Here is a 21,646-nt window from a genome sequence, read left to right on the forward strand (position 1 = left end):
AACCACAAAATCTAATTTGCACATTTTCGCACTTAATTTTAGAGAGAGAGACAACGATTGAGTTGATGGTCTGACAGCATTGACAAGTCGCTCGACTTTCGCCTAGCAGCGTTCGCTGTCGCTCTGGCTGTCACACGCGGCGTATGCGTAACATCAGCAAAACCACAAGTATGCATACACAAAGTAGCGACTAATATCATTTAATTTATTCAACTCTGTAGCACAGCGTGTATGATATTAATTTCCGTTTTGTCTTCTATGCACTCTTGGCATTTTCACTTAAGTCCCAACACTCTTAATTCATGTGGTTCTTAAGTTAATTATTGGCTAAAAATGACATTTTTGGCAGAGGTTTTTTGTTCATCCACAATTTGGCCTTAAAAGGCATAAAATGAGGTGTGGCAAAACCAAGTCAAGAAATTTAATTAAAATTGTACGTTAAAGTTTTGGTTTTAAATAAAAAATCTGTTTTTCTTTACGTAACAGCAGTCCCTGAATTTTCACTCAATATATAACCTATTCAGGCCCTACAAATCAAACATTATTCAGTTTACCATCAACATTAAAACCTTTCGTAACTCAGCTTAGAAAATAAATAAGTTTTGAAATCTTAGAAATTTTTCCTTTTTTCGTGTAGCCCGATTAATGTAACTCAATTTCAATAATATTAAATATAAAAGATATTATAATCTCGTTCGCTTTCAGCTCTTACCAAATCACCATGTGCAGTTGGCCTTGCTATCCCGCTGCCTGTATTGGTTCCTGCGGTGGATGCGCGCCGAGTGGCTTCTATGATCCCAGCTATGGATCAATGGCTGGGCCCGTTTGCGGCCTGGGTGGCTCTTGTTGTGGCTGCTGGGGGGGTGGCTGTTGGTGATTGAATGTTGTTCTCATGCTTCCCATGTTTGTCCTGGTGAGTAATTATAAAATATTACTTTTTTTTAATAATATTTTCTGAATATAAAAATGTGATAAGCAGAAAGAACTGGGATATACATGGCATGGTTGAGGCGGTTATGCAGATTTGGCTTACAGAAGAAATCCAGGAAGAATTCTAGGGTCATTTGACTTTCAAAATTATTTATATACCCACCAGCGCTCGGTAATCTGACGCTTCAACAGCTTTGATCAGTATATAAGGTTTATGTTTACATAGACAAAGAAAATAAAACCATAATTTCACCAATAACCATCTTGATTTATCTATTATATATTCCTCTTATGCTATATATTTATCGAATAAACTGAAGAATTCTACTTTAATTTTTAAGCAATCTCTTTCTATTTGTATAACTATCGAAAGCTAACTCGGCTTTGGAAGGCAATCGATTCCGATTTCCGATAAATTACCAAAAACTTAGTAGGCCTTCAAAATATAATACCAAAGCAGGCTTTGAAAATGATTTTGCAAGAGCTCTCAATGGCTGTGTAATATTTTGTTCATTAATCTTTTGAACCTCGTACAGAAAAGAACTCTATATTCAAATACGAAATTTTTGTGAATGTTTTAGGCCTGTAAGTAGAAATATTTATTCAAATCAAAAGTAATATAAAAATAATTGTTTTTAAAGGTGCCAGTCTCTCCTGTAATTAAACATTGTGCCATTTGGGTCCGTCGGCATTTTGGAGACTTGGAGGCTGAAAATAATCACAATATTTCTAAAATCGATTTGCCCCTTAAATAGAACTTATTTCCGTGAAGAAATTGACTTAAGGGTTGGTACTATATCGCCGCTAATTTAGGGCCTATCTGATTATCCCTGACCTACAGCAAGAAAACTCGCCACCCTATCAAGATGTGTAATCCATGCTATTCGTGTTGCGACTCCTGCTGCTCACCTTGCTGTAGCCCTTGCTGTAGCCCCTGCTGCAGCCCCTGTTGCGGCCCCTGTGGACCCTGCGGCCGTAGCCCGTGCGGCCCTTGCAACCCTTGCTGTGGAAAACGAAATGGACTACAACCCTGTTGCGGCGGCTGTGGACCGTGCTGTTAACTAAATCTTCTTCAGAACGAAATTAAGGAATAATGCAATAGTACCACAAACAATATAGACGGCACCTTGTAATTTGTAAATTTAAAATAAATAATAGATCTGACCAACTAAAATAACATTGAAAAATATCTTATCGCATAATTCTGTGCCGTATTTGGCATTTTAGTTATCTGGCTAGCACTTTCTAGGAACATAGTTGATTATTCTGCATTACGATGAATATTGGAATCGCTTTTAAAGTAGTCTGTTCAGAAAGTACAGACCATATTACATAGCTATGTACTCGTGTTTCAGCCTAGTAGGCATTGGATTTCACCTCATAGTCCAGCTTCAGCCTCACAGTTTACGTATAGATTTTTAGTCAGTTCAACACCGACACTGAAACCTTTCGGTACTCAAATTTCGAAATAAATATTTTTGAAATTTCGGCATTTTTTCCTATTTTCGTGTAACGCGAGCAATGTAAGATTAATTATTAGCTCCAAAGACTTAATAAGAAGTTAAAAATCCTATACAGCTCATACCAAATCATCATGTTTGGATATACGTGCTATCCCGGCGCCTGCATTGGAATTTGCGGTGGTAGCGCACCTGGTGGTTATTATGATCCCTGCTTTGGGTCATTCAACGGACCTTTTAATAGCTGGTGGGGTCCAAGCGGACCCGGTTTCTGGACTGGACGAATGTGTTAAAAACGCTGGACGCTTTTAATTTTTGTCTTGGTACGATTATTTTATTAATTATTTATTTAATTTTACTAACTGTTGTTCACAGAAGTACACTGAATAAACTGGCTTTTAAATTCGGATGAGGCGGTGATGAGATCTCGGTTGCAGAAGAAATCTAGGAAGAATAGCTCACAGCTACTATCATGTGTAGCTCTCAAAATTATTTATGTCCATAGAATACAGCGTTCAAGATAATTGTTACTGCACACTAAATATATCATTTCATATAAAGAAACAACTGTTTTGAATGTTCTGATAGCTATATTAAAACTGGCAACATGCAATGTCTTGCCATAGGATATATATGTCGATACAAGTATTTCGAAATATATTCGGTCTGATCTTCGGTCGCGTTCCCGATTTAGAGCTAATACCGTCTTTAGGTGTAGACTTTATAAAAATAAATTTGCAAAATTGCTTTTAACAAATCGCAGTTAGCCTTGACTTTCAGGTTTAAAATCTTTCGTAAGCCCAGCAGTGAATTAAAAAATATCCTCAGTCTTCAACAAACATTTGTTAGTTCCATATACATTTTTTGGAAACAAGAAAAACAAATTAAAAATGTTTATTCGAAATTCGTCGGTAAATCTTAATTCCAAAAAATGGCTAAAAGTAAGTATTTTTGGCAAACCAAATTCACCAATTTCTGAAAGTTTTTCACAGCTCGATACGTAATACTACAAGTCATGTTTTTTGCTTGCACTCCTTGTAAATAATTTCGTACACAAGTTTTTCCTGTGTGTCCCACACAGTATTAATAACTAATACATTTTTAAAATTTCGACGGCGTGTCGATAAATTGGTAAGTTACAAATATACTATGTTTTTTTTTCAATTTATCAATTTTCTCTAAACAGATTTCGCTGTTAACTATAATCGTTTTATGGTGTTAGCCATATGTTGGAATTAGGATAGGATAGAGATAGGATACAGAGCACAATGCACCCACATTAGTGATACTGGACGTTATCGCTGGTACTGGTATACTGGGTAAGTCAAAATTCATGTGAATTTTAATTAATTATATATATTTTCTCCACAAGATTTGCATGGTTTTCAATAGTTAAGTTGGCATCAAGTTGTTATTTAATGGTGATGATGGTATGATGGTCTTAATTTAATGGGATTATAAGGAAGAGTTAATAAATGTTAATTACAGACTTGTTGTGTGTACTTATTTTGTAAAATAGCTAAATGGAAATTTCAATTGCGTACACATAGCTATGAAATAAAGTTGCGGGAGGAATATGTTCTGAAAGAAGACGAGTGTTTTATCCCAAATAACCCAATCGAACAGTGGAAACTGTTGATAGCAACTATAATATATAATTGTCATCTGAGACATAGGGGCACAAGTAAAACTAACTAAACTAGCTAAATTAACTTTTCGCTTGGCAAACGTATTACTCAAATATTAAGAGAAACATTTGGCAACTTAACATGTTATATATAAAAATATTAATCTGATAATAGTTGCCTTGAATTAAACTTCTGAAGGGTTATCTTAAATTTGACGGATACAGTTCTATCCACAAGTAGTATGTTTAGTACATATACATAATTGCATTATATTTAAAAAAGAGAGGTTTTATAAAGATTTGTCACAGGAGAATTCAGAAGTATGATTCAAAGATATTAACTTTAGCAGCCGTGCAGCATTTATTAAAAAATACCCATATATATATTACAAATATTTGAAAATATAAAGAAAAAATATAGTAGGCCTAAGTAAAAACTGTTCAAGGTCCAATGGACCTTCTGAATATTTAGACATACATCATTGAATGTTTTTACATAAAACATCCTGGCACAATATTTGTATTTTCATTGTGACTGTTTTTAGGCATGTAAGTAGAAAAGAAAATGTAAAATTAAATTGGAAGAAATATTTTGAAACATCTATTTACAACAGGAGTCGGTCTGTTTTTGTAATCAACCAATAGGCTACACGGACTTTGTGGACGCTTAGAATCTGGGAATTGCCCTCGACAATATTGAATTCACAAGCAGTGAAGAACATTTTCACGAGGCATTCAGCTGAAAGGTAGGTGCTTTTCTACCTTGCACACAACAGGTCTTACAATAATCGCTATGAAACACAAAAGGAAGTCCATCAAGATGTGCCACGACGGTTGTTCCACTCTAATTCCTATCCGTAGACCATGCTGTGAGCCCTGCTGCGGTCCCTGCTTTGGCTCCTGCTGCGGACCATGCGGTCCGTGTGGTCCTTGTGGCTGTTCACCATGCTATGGATCATGTGGAACTTGCTGTGGCGGTTGTGGACCTTGCTGTTAGCGATTTCTTCAGAACAAAACTAAGTCCCCTTGAAAAGCCACCCAATAAATGAATTGTAAATTTTAATAGAGAAAATGTAAATTTAATTCACAAATTTTTTATTTGTTTATCACGTCATAAGTTCTATTTTCATAAAGTGAAAAGGGGCTTGAAAATGGTGGCGGTGGTGGAGGTAATCCCGGAAACGGTAATGCAGGAGGTGTGAAATGCGCTGGAACCGGAAATCTAGGAGGAGTCGGAAGCTTGGGAGGGCTAGGAAGGGCTGGAACTGGGAATTTGGGAGGGGCTGGAAGATTGGGGAAACTAGGAAGGGCTAAATCTGGGAACTTGGGAGGGGTTGGGAAGTTGGGTAGACTAGGAAGAGCTGGAACCGGTAATTTGGGTGGAGGTGGAAGGGCTGGAAAACTTGGAAGAGCTAGACTTGGAACTCTGGAAGGAGTTGGCAAGACGGGAGGCATAGGAAAAGATAGAGCTGGTATTCTCGGAGGAATTGGCAGTAAATTATTGATAGGCGGTAGGCTTGAAAGCGGTAAAGCAGGTGGTCTAGGACCTGGTGGAAGCGGAGGCAGTACTTGAAGACCCGGTGGTGGCGGTATTTGTGATAAAGGCGGGATAAACGACGAGATATCAGGAAGTGTTGGAAAATGTGGAGGTGGTATTGCAGCTGGAAATGGAAATGATGGAAAAGGTATAATAGGCAGGCGGTCTGAATTCAGAAGACCAGAAAGTGCAGGAAATGGAAGCATAAACGGTGGAAACTGTGGTATATGATGATGATGGTTGTGTTGGTGCACATGATAATTGTCTGGATCAGCAGTAGACATAGTTGTCACAGTAGACAAAGTGGCATTTGTAGAAATCGAGTTTGAAGCTGGAGTTGTAAACACTGAAGTTGTCGGATCTACAGTTGTGGACATTGGAGATGATACAGTTGGCTCTAGAGAAGTAGACCCCGGAGAGACTGTAGTAGTAAGTGGAGTTGACTTTGTGGATAAGAGTGGAGTTGTCTGCGTAGTTGAAATCGGAGTTGTAGAAACTGGAGTTATATTTGTAGTTAAAAGTGGAGTTGTCTTTGTGGTAGAAACAGGAGTAGTTTTTGTAGCCTTCGTTGTAGAGATTTTAGTTGTTTTAGCAGTTGAAGTTGGTGTTGTCCTTGTAGTTGTATTTAAAGTTGACTTTGTTGTAGAGATTTTAGTAGTCCTTGTAGTAGAGTGGAGTTGTCTTTGTAGATGACACAGGAGTAGTCTTTGCAGTTGAAATTTGTGTTGTTGTTTCAGTTGAAACTGGGGTTGTCTTTGTTGTAGAGATTTTAGTAGTCTTTGTAGTTGAAAGATGAGTTGTCTTTGTGGTAGAAACCGAAGTTGTCTTAGTTGCCTTCGTTGTAGAGATTTTAGTTGTTTTTGCAGTTGAAATTGGTGTTGTCTTTTCAGTTGAAACTGGGGTTGTCCTTGTTGTAGAGATTTTAGTAGTCGTTGTAGTTGAAGGTGGAGTTGTCTTTGCAGATGACACAGGAGTAGTCTTTGTAGTTGAAACTGGTGTTGTTGTTTCAGTTGAAACTGGGGTTGTCTTCGTTGTAGAGATTTTAGTAGTCTTTGTTGTTGAAAGTGGAGTTGTCTTTGTGGTAGAAACAGGAGTTGTCGTAGTAGCCTTCGTTGTAGAGATTTTAGTAGTCTTTGTAGTTGAAATTGGGGTTATCCTTTCAGTTGAAGCTGGGGTTGTCTTTGTTGTTGAGATTTTAGTAGTCTTTATAGTTGAAAGTGGAGTTGTCTTCGTAGATGACACAGGAGTACTCTTTGTTGTAGAGTTTTTAGTAGTCTTTGTAGTTGAAGGTGGAGTTGTCTTTGTTGATGACACATGAGTAGTCTCTGTAGTTGAATATAGGGTTGTCTTTATTGTAGAGATTTTTGTCGTTTTTGTAGTTAAAGGTGAAGTTGTCTTTGTAGTAGAAACAGATGTACTTTTTGTACCAGGAGTTGTCCTAGTAGCCTTCGTTGTAGAGATTTTAGTAGTCTTTGCAGTTGAAATTGGTGTTGTCCTTTCAGTTAAAACTGGGGTTGTCTTAATTGTAGAGATTTTAGTAGTCTTTGTAGTTGAAAGTGAAGTTGTCTTTGTGGTAGAAACAGATGTAGTTTTTGTTGCCTTCGTTGTAGAGATTTTTGTTGTTTTTGCAGTTGAAATTGGTGTTGTCCTTTCAGTTGAAACTGGGGTTGTCTTTGTTGTTGAGATTTTAGTAGTCTTTGTGGTTGAAAGTGGAGTTGTCTTTGTAGATGACACAGGAGTACTCTTTGTTGTAGAGATTTTAGTTGTTTTTTCAGCTGAAATTGGGGTTGTCCTTTCAGTTGAAACTGGGGTTGTCTTTATTGTAGAGATTTTTGTCGTTTTTGTAGTTGGAGGTGAAGTTGTCTTTGTAGATGACACAGGAGTAGTCTTTGTTGTAGATGACACAGGAGTAGTCTTTGTAGTTGAAACTGGGGATGTCTTTGTTGTAGAGATTTTAGTAGTCTTTGTAGTTGAAATTGGTGTTGTCCTTTCAGTTGAAACTGGGGTTGTCCTTGTTGTAGAGATTTTAGTAGTCTTTGTAGTTGAAAGATGGAGATGTCTTTGTGGTAGAAACAGGAGTTGTCTTACTAGCCTTCGTTGTAGATATTTTAGTAGTCTTAGTTGTTGTTATTGGTTGTGTCCTTTCAGTTGAAACTGGGAGAGATTTTAGTTGTTTTTGCAGTTGAAACTGGGGTTGTCTTTGTTGTAGAGATTTTAGTAGTCGTTGTAGTTGAAGGTGGAGTTGTCTTTGCAGATGACACAGGAGTAGTCTTTGTAGTTGAAACTGGTGTTGTTGTTTCAGTTGAAACTGGGTTTGTCTTCGTTGTACAGATTTTAGTAGTCTTTGTTGTTGAAAGTGGAGTTGTCTTTGTGGTAGAAACAGGAGTTGTCTTAGTAGCCTTCGTTGTAGAGATTTTAGTAGTCTTTGTAGTTGAAATTGGGGTTGTCCTTTCAGTTGAAGCTGGGGTTGTCTTTGTTGTTGAGATTTTAGTAGTCTTTATAGTTGAAAGTGGAGTTGTCTTCGTAGATGAAACAGAAGTTGGCTTAGTTGCCTTCGTTGTAGAGATTTTAGCGGTTTTTGCAGTTCAAATTGGTGTTGTCCTTTCAGTTGATGCTGGGGTTGTCTTTGTTGTTGAGACTTAATAGTCTTTGTAGTTAAAAGTGGAGTTGTCTTTGTGGTAGAACCAGAAGTTGTCTTAGTTGTCTTCGTTGTAGAGATTTCAGTTGTTTCTGCAGTTGAAATTGGGGTTGTCCTTTCAGTTGAAACTGGGGTTGTCTTTATTGTAGAGATTTTTGTCGTTTTTGTAGTTGGAGGTGAAGTTGTCTTTGTAGATGACACAGGAGTAGTCTTTGTTGTAGACATTTTAGTAGTCTTTGTAGTTGAAAGTGGAGTTGTCTTCGTAGATGACACAGGAGTAGTCCTTGTAGTTGAAACTGGGGATGTCTTTGTTGTAGAGATTTTAGTAGTCCTTGTAGTTGAAAGTGGAGTTGTCTTTGTAGATGACACAGGAATACTCTTTGTTCTAGAGATTTTAGTAGCCTTTGTAGTTGAAGGTGGAGTTGTCTTTGTAGACGACACAGGCGTAGTCTTTGTAGTTGAAACTGGGGATGTCGTTGTTGTAGAGATTTTAGTAGTCTTTGTAGTTGAAAATGGAGATGTCTTTGTGGTAGAAACAGGAGTTGTCTTACTAGCCTTCGTTGTAGATATTTTAGTAGTCTTAGTTGTTGTTATTGGTGTTGTCCTTTCAGTTGAAACTGGGGTTGTCTTTGTTGTAGAGATTTTAGTAGTCTTTGTAGTTGAAAGTGGAATTGTCATTGTGGTAGAAACAGGAGTTGTCTTAGTAGCCTTCGTTGTAGAACTTTTAGTAGCCTACGTTGTAGAACTTTTAGTAGTCTTTGTAGTTGAAATTGGTGTTGTCCTTTCAGTTGATGCTGGGGTTGTCTTTGTTGTTGAGATTTTAGTAGTCTTTGTAGTTGAAAGAGGAGCTGTCTTTGTGGTAGAAACAGAAGTTGTCTTAGTTGCCTTCGTTGTAGAGATTTTAGTTGTTTTTGCAGTTGAAACTGGGGTTGTCTTTGTTGTAGAGATTTTAGTAGTCGTTGTAGTTGAAGGTGGAGTTGTCTTTGCAGATGACACAGGAGTAGTCTTTGTAGTTGAAACTTGTGTTGTTGTTTCAGTTGAAACTGGGGTTGTCTTCGTTGTAGAGATTTTAGTAGTCTTTGTTGTTGAAAGTGGAGTTGTCTTTGTGGTAGAAACAGGAGTTGTCTTAGTAGCCTTCGTTGTAGAGATTTTAGTAGTCTTTGTAGTTGAAATTGGGGTTATCCTTTCAGTTGAAGCTGGGGTTGTCTTTGTTGTTGAGATTTTAGTAGTCTTTATAGTTGAAAGTGGAGTTGTCTTCGTAGATGACACAGGAGTACTCTTTGTTGTAGAGATTTTAGTAGTCTTTGTAGTTGAAGGTGGATTTGTCTTTGTAGATGACACAGGAGTAGTCTTTGTTGTAGACATTTTAGTAGTCTTTGTAGTTGAAAGTGGAGTTGTCTTCGTAGATGACACAGGAGTAGTCCTTGTAGTTGAAACTGGGGATGTCTTTGTTGTAGAGATTTTAGTAGTCCTTGTAGTTGAAAGTGGAGTTGTCTTTGTAGATGACACAGGAATACTCTTTGTTCTAGAGATTTTAGTAGCCTTTGTAGTTGAAGGTGGAGTTGTCTTTGTAGACGACACAGGCGTAGTCTTTGTAGTTGAAACTGGGGATGTCGTTGTTGTAGAGATTTTAGTAGTCTTTGTAGTTGAAAATGGAGATGTCTTTGTGGTAGAAACAGGAGTTGTCTTACTAGCCTTCGTTGTAGATATTTTAGTAGTCTTAGTTGTTGTTATTGGTGTTGTCCTTTCAGTTGAAACTGGGGCTGTCTTTGTTGTAGAGATTTTAGTAGTCTTTGTAGTTGAAAGTGGAGTTGTCATTGTGGTAGAAACAGGAGTTGTCTTAGTAGCCTTCGTTGTAGAACTTTTAGTAGCCTACGTTGTAGAACTTTTAGTAGTCTTTGTAGTTGAAATTGGTGTTGTCCTTTCAGTTGATGCTGGGGTTGTCTTTGTTGTTGAGATTTTAGTAGTCTTTGTAGTTGAAAGAGGAGTTGTCTTTGTGGTAGAAACAGAAGTTGTCTTAGTTGCCTTCGTTGTAGAGATTTTAGTTGTTTTTGCAGTTGAAACTGGGGCTGTCTTTGTTGTAGAGATTTTAGTAGTCGTTGTAGTTGAAGGTGGAGTTGTCTTTGCAGATGACACAGGAGTAGTCTTTGTAGTTGAAACTTGTGTTGTTGTTTCAGTTGAAACTGGGGTTGTCTTCGTTGTAGAGATTTTAGTAGTCTTTGTTGTTGAAAGTGGAGTTGTCTTTGTGGTAGAAACAGGAGTTGTCTTAGTAGCCTTCGTTGTAGAGATTTTAGTAGTCTTTGTAGTTGAAATTGGGGTTATCCTTTCAGTTGAAGCTGGGGTTGTCTTTGTTGTTGAGATTTTAGTAGTCTTTATAGTTGAAAGTGGAGTTGTCTTCGTAGATGACACAGGAGTACTCTTTGTTGTAGAGATTTTAGTAGTCTTTGTAGTTGAAGGTGGATTTGTCTTTGTAGATGACACAGGAGTGCTCTTTGTTGTAGAGATTTTAGTAGTCTTTGTAGTTGAAATTGGTGTTGTCCTTTCAGTTGAAACTGGGGTTGTCATAATTGTAGAGATTTTAGTATTCTTTATAGTTGAAAGTGGAGTTGTCTTTGTGGTAGAAACAGAAGTTGTCTTAGTAGCCTTCGTTCTAGAGATTTTAGTTGTTTTTGCTGTTTAAATTTGGGTTGTCCGTTCAGTTGATGCTGGGGTTGTCTTCGGGTTAGAGATTTTAGTAGTCATTGTTGTTGAAAGTGGAGTTGTCTTTGTGGTAGAAACAGCAGTTGTCTTAGTAGCCTTCGTTGTAGAGATTTTTGTTGTTTTTGCAGTTGAAATTGGGGTTGTCCTTTCAGTTGATGCTGGGGGTGTCTTTGTTGTTGAGATTTTAGTATTCGTTGTTGTTGAAGGTGGAGTTGTCTTTATAGATGACACAGGAGTCGTCTTTGCAGTTGAGATTAGTGTTGTTGTTTCAGTTGAAACTGGGGTTGTTTTAATTGTAGAGATTTTAGTAGTCTTTGTAGTTAAAAGTGGAGTTGACTTTGTGGTAGAAACAGAAGTTGTCTTAGTTGCCTTCGTTGTAGAGATTTTAGTTGTTTTTGTAGTTGAAATTGGGGTTGTCCTTTCAGTTGAAGCTGGGGTTGTCTTTGTTGTTCAGATTTTAGTAGTCTTTGTAGTTGAAAGTGGAGTTGTCTTTGTGGTAGAGATTAAAGTAGTCTTTATAGTTGAAGGAGGAGTTGTCTTTGTAGTTGACACAGTATTCACTGTGGTTGTAGTCGGTGTGGTGCGACAAATTGGTAAATGAGGAAATATTGTACAAAGGTTACTAGTTTCTGTTGTGGTGGTGGTTGGCGTTGGTGTTGTCACTGTGGTTGTAGGTATAGTAGTTGGCATTGGTGTTGACACTGTGGTTGTTGGTAGAGTAGTTTGTGTTGGAGTTGTCACAGTAGTTGTAGTGCGACAAGGTGGTATATTAGGATGTTTTATACAGAGGTAACTAATTGTAGTTGTGGTTGTTGGCCCGCCTTGCCTGAATTAAATTTGCCGTAATCTATCTGAACGGCATTTAAATGTTGCCATGCAAAATGCAAATATTGCAAAGACCAGCAAATATCTGAAAAACTGATCATTTCTCTAAGATATTTTTGTGTCGAAATTGACTTTTGAGTGTCGACTTACCATGGCGAGCATGTGAGAAGTACTGTTCTGTTTCGTTATGCTAAGCTATTTATATACAAGTCGACAAAGACATAATATTGGTATGTGGAATATTTTCTTTTCTAATTGCTTTTGCTGTCAATTACGTACTATATCAAAAAATGACAGCAAATGTGATATATATATAGTAGCCATGGACACTAATGTGGTCTTTGGTCTTTATATTATTAAGCAAATAGCGTTCCTGTTAGGTCAATAGTTCTTCTATTCCACACTTATCTGCTTTTGTAAATGTGTGTGGATATATTCAAGAAAACAATTTTTCTTTGAGGTAGCGATAAAAGAACTTTCAATATCCAACTTTTGTTTACCTGCGGATTTTTCATTCTGAGGAAACCTCATTATGTTGCCTTTTTGTAGAGATATTTGTCGTTTTTGTAGTTGAAGGTGAAGTTGTCTTTGTGGTAGAAACAGATGTAGTTTTTGTAGCCTTCGTTGTAGAGATTTAAGTTGTTTTTGCAATTGAAATTGGTGATGTCCTTTCAGTTAAAACTGGGGTTGTCTTATTTGTAGAGATTTTAGTCGTCTTTGTAGTTGAAAGTGGAGTATTCTTTGTAGTTGAAACTGGGTTTGTCTCTGTTGTAGAGATTTTGGTCGTCTTTGTAGTTGAAAGTGGAGTTGTCTTTGTTGTAGAAACAGGTGTTGTCTTTGTAATCTGCTGTAGGAATTTAAGTTGTCTCTTGGTTGAATAATATATTTTGTCTTTGGAGTTGAAACTTGAGTTGTATTTGTGGTTGATTCTCGGGTTGTCGATGTTAGTGTGTGTCGTAATTTATCAGGACAGAAAAGACTTGAAAAATTACAATGATCAATAAAAACCTGAAACTCTGTTATAATCTTAGAATTTTTAAAGGAAAAGTCTATTCTTAAGTCGTCACATACCATATCGAGCAACTGAGAAGCACTATTGACTTTTCGTTGAGCAAAGCTCTTTATATAGGGACAGGGAAATGTATAGCAGTGCAAAGATAGGTGAAATTTTCTTTCTCAATTGCACTCGCTGTCAATGAACTTCAATCAGATTAGAAAACTAACCTGTGCAATATATATGTCAGCAGTAGACAGTAATTTATTAATTTTATCAACTTAAATAAATTGTTTTGAAAGGTCAAAGTTTCCCTTGCAATGTTACAAACATATATCTGAAGGCTAATTTTGTGAATGTGAGCGAAGGTACTACAAGGTCGCCGATAAGGAAATGCATTTTTAAGCATAGCAAGAACTGCTGAAAGATTTTGCATTGCTTACAATATATTTAAAACTTTTATCTAGTATTATTTTAATTAATGTCAATATAAAATAAAATATTGTTATAGCTGCAAATATGACCTCTGATTCTGTCTATTTTTATCGAAAGTAAATATATGTAATTTTATATTACAAGTCAGTTTCTGTACTTTAAACCCATGCAAAACGGTTTTAATGTTCTTGCGTTTATGCATGTTCAGGCAAAATGTGGCATAGAAACTAAGCAGGACGATTATTCGCCTCTGTTTGAATGCGAAAACGTCAAAAGCTAGTCTTGAAATTTGAAATATATATTCTACTGCTCTATAAAATTAACGTGCAGAAAGAATTCTTTTACTGTCGGTAGCAAGTCCTATTTACATACTAATTTTATATGAGAGTATATAAATAAAATATAGTATGTAGGCTGTCGTATTGTACATTAGGAAAGTTAAACTATTTTGATAAGACCCCAAACAAATTTTATCCATTTTTGTGTTGAAACATTTCATAGGATTAAATAAATAAATCTAGAAGATAGTCACGAATTAACTTTTAAGAAGTAAAGACACTGCTTAAGAGGCTCAACAAGCGACACATATATGTATGGATATTGGCAGAAGGATGTTCTATTACGCAGCTCGGCGCAGGCAATACATATGTTGATCAGTTCAAAGCGCTACATCACTTCATATGGCTGTGTTAGGAATTACCTTTAAAAAATTTTGTTCTTTGAGAAGAGAAAACTTTTTTGTTGCTCGCAATATCTTTATTTTGCACCTTAGATACTAGCAAATTATTTTTTTATACGGTACATTATAGCTCTGGTAAAAATGAAAAGAATCTTATCAGCTGATATATGTATGTCTGCAAGTGAATTATGTCTTCGGTAATGCGAACATAGCTTTTATTTATTGCTTCTATTTTAAAAATTAAACAAAGTCGAATTAATCGAATAATAACATAGGTTCATAATGACAAATCGCTTGCAAGTAACATTATTTTCGTAAATGGTTATAGTTTACATATACCATATTTATATATTTATAGTTTAAACAAAGATTATTCCAGTTTAAGTTTCGTTTAAAAATATTGAAGGTTTATTTAATTCATCTTTCTTCAAATGCTTTTAAATTTAGATCGTTTTTTAAATATTTTTTGTAATCATACAACTTTATTCGACTTTTGATGTTGTTTGACTGAGGGCTTTCCAATGGAAGCCAAAAGGCCGAGGTGGTGGTAGGTAGGGTGGAAGTCCAGGCAACCTACCAGGCGGTAGGTGGGGTGGCAGCGGTAGGTGGGGTGGCGGCGGTAGGTGGAGTGGCGGCGGTAGGTGGGGTGGCGGCGGTAGGTGGAGTGGCGGCGGTATGGAAAGCACCGGCAAAGGAAGCGGAAGAGGAAATGCAGGTATATGGTGATTATGAATGTGGTGATGATTGTGGTGCTCGTGCTCTCCTCCAGAATTCACTGTCGTTGTAGGCAAAGAAGTTGGAGTGGTTACTGTGGTGGTTGAGATTATGGTTGGCGTTGGTGTCGGCACCGTAGTTGGCGTTGGTGTAGTCACTGGGATTGGTGTTATTACTGTGGTTGGCGTTGGTGTTGTCAGGGGCGTTGGTGTTGTTAGTGTGGTTGGCGTTGGTGTTGTCAGGGGCGTTGGTGTTGTTAGTGTGGTTGGCGTTGGTGTTGTCACTGGGGTTGGCGTTGTCACTGGGGTTGGTGTTGTTAGTGTGGTTGGCGTTGGTGTTGTCAGGGGCGTTGGTGTTGTTAGTGTGGTTGGCGTTGGTGTTGACACTGGGGTTGGTGTTGTCAGTGTGGTTGGCGTTGGTGTTGTCAGGGGCGTTGGTGTTGTTAGTGTGGTTGGCGTTGGTGTTGTCACTGGGGTTGGTGTGGTTGGCGTTGGAGTTGTCACTGGGGTTGGTGTTGTTAGTGTGGTTGGCGTTGGTGTTGTCAGGGGCGTTGGTGTTGTTAGTGTGGTTGGCGTTGGTGTTGTCAGGGGCGTTGGTGTTGTTAGTGTGGTTGGCGTTGGTGTTGTCACTGGGGTTGGCGTTGTCACTGGGGTTGGTGTTGTCAGTGTGGTTGGCGTTGGTGTTGTCAGGGGCGTTGGTGTTGTTAGTGTGGTTGGCGTTGGAGTTGTCACGGGGGTTGGTGTTGTTAGTGTGGTTGGCGTTGGTGTTGTCAGGGGCGTTGGTGTTGTTAGTGTGGTTGGCGTTGGTGTTGTCACTGGGGTTGGCGTTGTCACTGGGGTTGGTGTTGTTAGTGTGGTTGGCGTTGGTGTTGTCAGGGGCGTTGGTGTTGTTAGTGTGGTTGGCGTTGGTGTTGTCACTGGGGTTGGCGTTGTCACTGGGGTTGGTGTTGATAGTGTGGTTGGCGTTGGTGTTGTCACTGGGGCTGGTGTTGTTACTGTGGTTGGCGTTGGTGTAGTCACTGGGGTTGATGTTGTTACTGTGGTTGGCGTTGGTGTTGTCACTGTGGTTGTAGTCGGTGTGGTACGACAAATTGGTAAATTAGGAAATGTTGTACAAAGGTCACTAGTTTCTGTAGTGGTGCTAGTTGGCGTTGGTGTTGCCACTGTGGTTACTGGCACTGTGGTTGGGGCTGGTGTTGTTGGAGTTGTTACTGTGGTTGTAGGTATAGTAGTTGCTGTTGGAGTTGTCACAGTAGTTGTAGTGCGACAAGGAGGTATATTAGGATGTGTTATACAAAGGTCACTAATTGTAGTTGTGGTTGTTGGCCCGCCTTGCCTGAATTGAATTTGCCGTAATCTATCTGGACGGCATTTAACCATTGCCATGCAAAATGCAAATATTGCAAAGACCAGCAAATACCTGAAAAACTGATAATTTCTCTAAGAAGTTTTTGTGTTGAAATTGACTTTTGACTGTGCGACTTACCATGGCGAGCATGTGAGAAGTACTGTTCTGTTTCGTTATGCTAAGCTATTTATATACAAGTCGACAAAGACATAATATTGGTATGTGGAGTATTTGCTTTTCTAATTGTTTTTACTGTCAATTACGTACTATATCAAAAAATGACAGCAAATGTGATATATATATAGTAGCCATGGACACTAATGTGGTCTTTGGTCTTTATATTTTTAAGCAATAGCGTTCCTTTTAGGTCAATGTTTCTTCTATTCCACACTTATCTACTTTTGTAAATGTGTGTGGATATATTCAAGAAAACAAGTTTTCTTTGAGGTAGCGATAAAAGCACTTTCAGTATCCAACTTTTGTTTACCTGCGGATTTTTCAATTTGAGGAAACCTCATTGCAAAATATAAAAATAAGAAAACAAAATTTTGTTTGTGGGGCCAAAGCAATTTGATGATACAGTAGTTGTACCTATCTAAAGCATTGTCAATATAGTTTTTTACCAAGTAGATTCGTTGGTTTCTACAGAAATATATATCCTGAATAGGTATGCATTCTTCAAGCTGTAGGATATGGATTCTTCTTTGTTTTATAATACCTTTTTCCAAAGCATGAAATGAAGAGCCGATAAGCAAGCCTTGAAATAATATTTTCAACTATAGCATTACAAATCAACCTTTTATCATAATTCTTTTGGCTACTGTTCCATTAACATCTATATATGTTTGTGTAAGTTTTTATGACTGTCTGCAAGCATGTGAGTATACAATTTGATTTAATAAAAATATAATAATAATTCTGTACTCATATGTCTTATTGCAGGCTCTAGTCTTTCGTGTGGTTATACATTTGTGATATCGTTTGTGTGAACTTTTGGCCTCTGACAATCGAGGGCGCCATGCAACCCAATCAACACTCACACCATTCGTTTGCAAATATGCAGTTCCTATATTTGTGAAGAACTTCCCTCAAGAGTAAGAATCTTGACGTTCATTTAACATCAATTAACTTATTTCTATTAGCGATAACCGTCTTCAATTACCAAGATGTGCTCTCCTTGCTATTCTTGCTGCAATCCCTGTTGCGGCCCGTGTTGCAGCCCCTGCAGCAGTGCCTGCAGTAGCCCCTGCTGTATCCCATGTTGCAGTCCGTGCTGCAGTCCGTGCTGCAGTACCTGCTGCAGCCCCTGCTGTACTCTGTGCTGTTATATATCCTGTGACTGCGCATGTTGCTCAACATGCTGTAGTCCCTGCATTTATCTATACGACTGCAATGCATGCTGCATTGACAATGGCTGGTGCTGTTAGGAATATCTTCCGAATGAAATCTAGGTACTCGCCCAAGACTACAACTTGAGACTAGAACAAAGCTAGCGTAAATATTTAGACATACAACCCAAATTTTCAGTGTAATTTAAGCAACCTATTAAAATAGAAATGCATACAATATATACTTCTTTCGTTTGAGATAGAGGCCTACTTGATGTAATCCCTCAATCTAAACTATGTGAAATAGTCAATATAGCCAAAAATATATTGCAATATAAACTAATTGACACACAAACTCGGCTCCCACCAAGCCATTTACTTTCATAGTTACATATAAAGGATGCACTCCTTCTATTCTCCTAATGCATTGTCAATTTTATGCAAAAGCTGTTAGCTGCTGGGCAAGCTTTGGCCATAGATACGCGCACGGTCCTTCAATTTGATTTGCTGAGTCGCAAGTTTGGCTCGGGTTTTTGGGCATGGAATAGGCCTTAGGTCTGCTGCGGTTCAAACCTCCGTGTGTTGGTCTACACTAATGGAGCATGGCGTTTGCACAGCTCTGCAACGTATACAATTTTTTCAATTTCACAGTTTATTAATGCTATTTAGTTCCTTTTACCGTAGCTACCTGGGTAAATTTGCATTTCCCAATGGCTTACCATTTTAAGCGCTTGACAAAATAAATTAAGAAATTTTGTAAACCGATTTTTACACTTTTTCATTGCAGTATAATAGAACAGAATAAAATACAATATTACAAATATATATTAACTATATATATTACTTTCATTCTAAACTTCACCGAAAATAAAACTATAATTACCAATTATTGAGCTTAACTAATATTAACCTCTTCGGAGAATTTTCAGTTAATGAATAAATATAAATATTTATAAATTTTTTGACAACCTTTTTATATCAAATGCTCAATGTCAAAGAATTTTATTTAGGATTCTCTTTCATTCTGCCCATCACATAAGTAGATCTTTTTATAATCGTCGTTTTTATGCACATATATAAACTCATCTCTCTGTCATATATGGTGTCTATGTAAGAGGATCTGCAGCTTTAGCTGCCACTTGCGCTATATATAGCTACGCACACGTTTGCACCTCCTTGTACATAGCCATAGCTCAAAGATATGGAAAACCAATTATCCAAAATGATGGCCAGTTCTGTTTGACGTTCGTGTGGGCTGCCGAGCTTCGCTTACAATTACCAGCCACAAAACAACAACAAGCCCAACAGATTTACTTGGCTGATGTGAAAGCATTGAAGTCAATTTTAACAACGAGTCGCACTCAATGCAATAGCTCGCCTTTCTGCCCTATAAGCAGGTGCAAGCCCAAGCACATGACGCACTGTGACCAAAGGAGTGAAATGTAACAAAGCTGGCCAAAACACACAGACCCAAAGTGGTTAGGGTGAAGTTCAGAAGAGGAAATCTGTATTGTTGGATAGCTTCGTGTACAGAAGAGTGTGTGTACCATTGAACTCTGACCCACATACTTTAATATTTAATCATATTTCTTGTTCATGTCAAATAAACGGCTCTACTACTATCCATCATATTTCTTAATATATTCAATCGTATTAACTGATTATATATTTTCTATATATGTTTCTTTTTTGCATGAAGAATTCGTTGTGCATGAAAAAACGAAGTCCAGGGCAATTTTATTATATATAAATTGTATTTTCAATTAGATGTTTCTATCTATCTATATCGACAAATATTGAACATTATTGCCTTTTGGTACCCTTAAGAGTTATGACTGCTTCAAGCAACTTGGAGCTTCGTAAATTTCAAATTTCAGCATACTCACATTTTCTAAAATTCCCTTAAACGACGAGACCCATTAGCAGAATATTTCGAAAAATATTCTGGGCCATTTAGGCTGTAAATTAACTTTGGATCCCTAAAGTGAGACACTTTCATGAGGTGTTTTAAATATTTATCAAAGCGAGCGAAATTATTAACTACTGAAGGCAATTAATCTTAATTGAAACGATGCCACAAAGCGTTGCATGAATTTCGTATGCAGCCCGAGTAGAAGCTTTGAGTCCAGTCTTAAGCCTGTGCCGGTTGCCTATTTAGAATGTCCAAGGATTGTCAGCAAATCAGGTGCACTACGTGATGTGCTTTCGATAAAGTGCACGAATAAAGGAAAATCGCCGAAAGGAAAAAAATGAAAGAAGAAAACTTTTAATGCGCTTAGGCGACGAACGATACACAGCAGAAAATGTTGAACGGTAAATGGTAAACAAAATCAGGAGCAAGCCAGACCACAGAACTGCCAGCACTTAAAATCCTCCTTCTGCCCAGCCCCGAAACACCGCCAACCATCCAAAACGACACCGTGCGTGAGCAATTTTTCTAAACGAGATGCCAGGTAAGACCAGGAGCAGCAGCACGTTTCGGGTGCGATTGCTGGACATGGTTGCTACAACAAGATGTTGATAATGATGATAATCATCGTCATCGCAATAATGATGATGATGGTCGGTTAAGGATTATTTAAGTCATACCGAAGTTTTGCCAACTAAGGTGGGGCCGACCTTTTCGACGAACATTAAATATTACAAAATACTTAATGCACTTTTCTTTTGGGCTCAATTGGAAGGTGCTTAATGGACATTAGGCTGGATATTTCGCTAATGAAGCGCATCGTTGTGCATTAGGTGACATTAGTTAGGATCTGCTTGCCAGTTACGCGTAATTTTTTGAGTACATGGCCGAAATTCACTTTCAATTCCCAAGTATTTTTTGACATTTGGAAAGACAACTATTTCCATTGCTTTCAACAAGCAGAGTAGGCCAAAGTTATAACAAAATATAAATTTTTACCTAAACTAAAGAAAAATTTTCGTGTAGTCACATCTGCTACAACCAGATAACATTTGAAATCAACTGTTAGGAGTTAGCCAAAATTGTAAAGCGTACACAAAGTGCCCATCTGAAAATTATAAATTTCCAAATGGCCGCCAAAAATATTAATAAAATTAACAGTATGAGCCTTTTTGGCTTAACCAAAAGATTCCCAAACAGTAAGTGCCATAGCTTGGACAGCTTGGGCAGATTCTAATTTAAATTGCAGCTCCTTATTCAGGTTACTCCGCACATCGTTATGTGACATCTTTTAAGCAATTGAAGAAACCAATACCCGAACCCAATTACTCCAAGTTCTTAAGCAAAAGCTCTGCAATTAGTCTGATCCATGAGGAAAGATCACGACATGGTATGCCCATTACAGAGAAACGGCTTGAGAGCCACCTGGCTGCCGAGCAGATCCGCAAATGCAATGAGATACTCAAGGAGCACTATCTACAGAGGCGGAAACTGCAAGAAAAAGTATTAACTGGAGAAGACTTACAGGAACCCACTTTGTCAAGGAAACTAAAAGAAATCATGGCCCATGAGGTTATGAGCTCAACTAAAAATCATTATAAAGTCGAAAATCTCAGGCGGTTCCATGGTATGGAAAACAACCGCTGCTTAGTCGACTTTAGGCCACAGACCAGTGGCTTTGTTAGGCGCTGGCAAATGAAGATACCATTACGTATGTTAAGTGAATATGATCAGCAGCATCTAAGCGAATTGGATAAGACTATATTAAGCAAACGAAGCCGCAAGGTTGAAAAACTTATAAAACCTCCTGAGAAAAAAAATCAGGAAAAACTGCACTTAAAGAAAAAGAATGAGCCAGAAAAAATTATATCTAAGGAAAACAGTAAGAACCAAAAGATGTGGCAAATCGGTAAGTACAGATTCCACAATACAAATTGAGAGCTTGAACTGCAAACAAGATCTTGAAAAATATAAATATTTCTGTAAAATGTAGTTGCATTCTAAATTGAATTCCTTTATATCGTTTCAGGTTCTCGCAAAATTCCACGTTTGGAATAATTGGCAACCCTACAAAACATGAATAAGATTTGTATAAATTCAAAAATTTATCAAAATTGCAATTTTGGCGTCCAATATTTGTAAATTAGTTTTCGCCGATTCAAAGAAATATAATATTCCGTAGAAATTAAAACGTAAATCCTTTTAATTCATAGAATGCATAGTCAAACGTTAATTGGAACAAGAAAGTTAAAGTGAATAAGTGTAAAAGTAGAATTCTTTTGTTTGGTTAGTATGGCAATGACTTGCAAAATCCAAAATGTACCCATTCAATTTGGGGACCCTTGGATTAAGGCTGTGAGGGCAAATGTTAGGTCCGATACAAATAACTCAATAAATCTCTATATTCAGCCGAATAGACTGACCATTGCTCAAAAGCAATACACCAGCATTTTTTGCAACCTATAAGAAATACATTTTAATATCCATAAAAATGCCATTATCATTATAGTCTTCAAAACATCT

At 37.6% G+C, this 21,646-nt stretch overlaps 2 protein-coding genes and 4 long non-coding RNA genes across 6 annotated transcripts; 5 read left to right on the top strand and 1 right to left on the bottom strand.

Moving 5' to 3' along the window:
* Positions 1-487: 487 nt before the first annotated feature.
* LOC135439094 (uncharacterized) lies at positions 488-1,189 on the top strand. The gene is made up of 3 exons (XR_010437988.1): positions 488-647; positions 706-913; positions 980-1,189. It is a non-coding gene; the product is annotated as an uncharacterized LOC135439094 (long non-coding RNA).
* A 1,104-nt stretch (positions 1,190-2,293) lies between these two features.
* LOC135439391 (uncharacterized) lies at positions 2,294-2,957 on the top strand. The gene is made up of 3 exons (XM_064698113.1): positions 2,294-2,453; positions 2,509-2,713; positions 2,766-2,957. Exon 2 carries the CDS (start codon positions 2,525-2,527, stop codon positions 2,681-2,683), a length of 159 nt encoding a protein of 52 aa, XP_064554183.1. The 5' UTR covers positions 2,294-2,453; positions 2,509-2,524; the 3' UTR covers positions 2,684-2,713; positions 2,766-2,957.
* A 1,454-nt stretch (positions 2,958-4,411) lies between these two features.
* Positions 4,412-5,100, top strand: LOC135439101 (uncharacterized). Its single transcript, XR_010437990.1, has 3 exons — positions 4,412-4,566; positions 4,632-4,763; positions 4,825-5,100. It is a non-coding gene; the product is annotated as an uncharacterized LOC135439101 (long non-coding RNA).
* An 11,523-nt stretch (positions 5,101-16,623) lies between these two features.
* On the top strand, positions 16,624-17,454 carry LOC135439090 (uncharacterized). Its single transcript, XR_010437987.1, has 3 exons — positions 16,624-16,763; positions 16,829-16,980; positions 17,029-17,454. It is a non-coding gene; the product is annotated as an uncharacterized LOC135439090 (long non-coding RNA).
* Positions 17,455-19,466: 2,012 nt separating this feature from the next.
* Positions 19,467-20,048, bottom strand: LOC135438998 (uncharacterized). The gene is made up of 2 exons (XR_010437964.1): positions 19,804-20,048; positions 19,467-19,718 (listed from the first exon to the last, which is right to left on the bottom strand). It is a non-coding gene; the product is annotated as an uncharacterized LOC135438998 (long non-coding RNA).
* A 35-nt stretch (positions 20,049-20,083) lies between these two features.
* Positions 20,084-21,314, top strand: LOC135438997 (uncharacterized). The gene is made up of 3 exons (XM_064697571.1): positions 20,084-20,322; positions 20,373-21,032; positions 21,153-21,314. The coding sequence occupies exons 1-3, from the start codon at positions 20,253-20,255 to the stop codon at positions 21,179-21,181; spliced, it is 759 nt and encodes a 252-aa protein (XP_064553641.1). The 5' UTR covers positions 20,084-20,252; the 3' UTR covers positions 21,182-21,314.
* Positions 21,315-21,646: the final 332 nt, after the last annotated feature.

Source organism: Drosophila montana, unplaced genomic scaffold (assembly GCF_035044405.1).
Source record: "Drosophila montana isolate Dmon_TW-CO22-7 unplaced genomic scaffold, ASM3504440v1 contig_402_1, whole genome shotgun sequence".
In the NCBI taxonomy this organism is placed as follows: domain Eukaryota; kingdom Metazoa; phylum Arthropoda; class Insecta; order Diptera; family Drosophilidae; genus Drosophila; species Drosophila montana.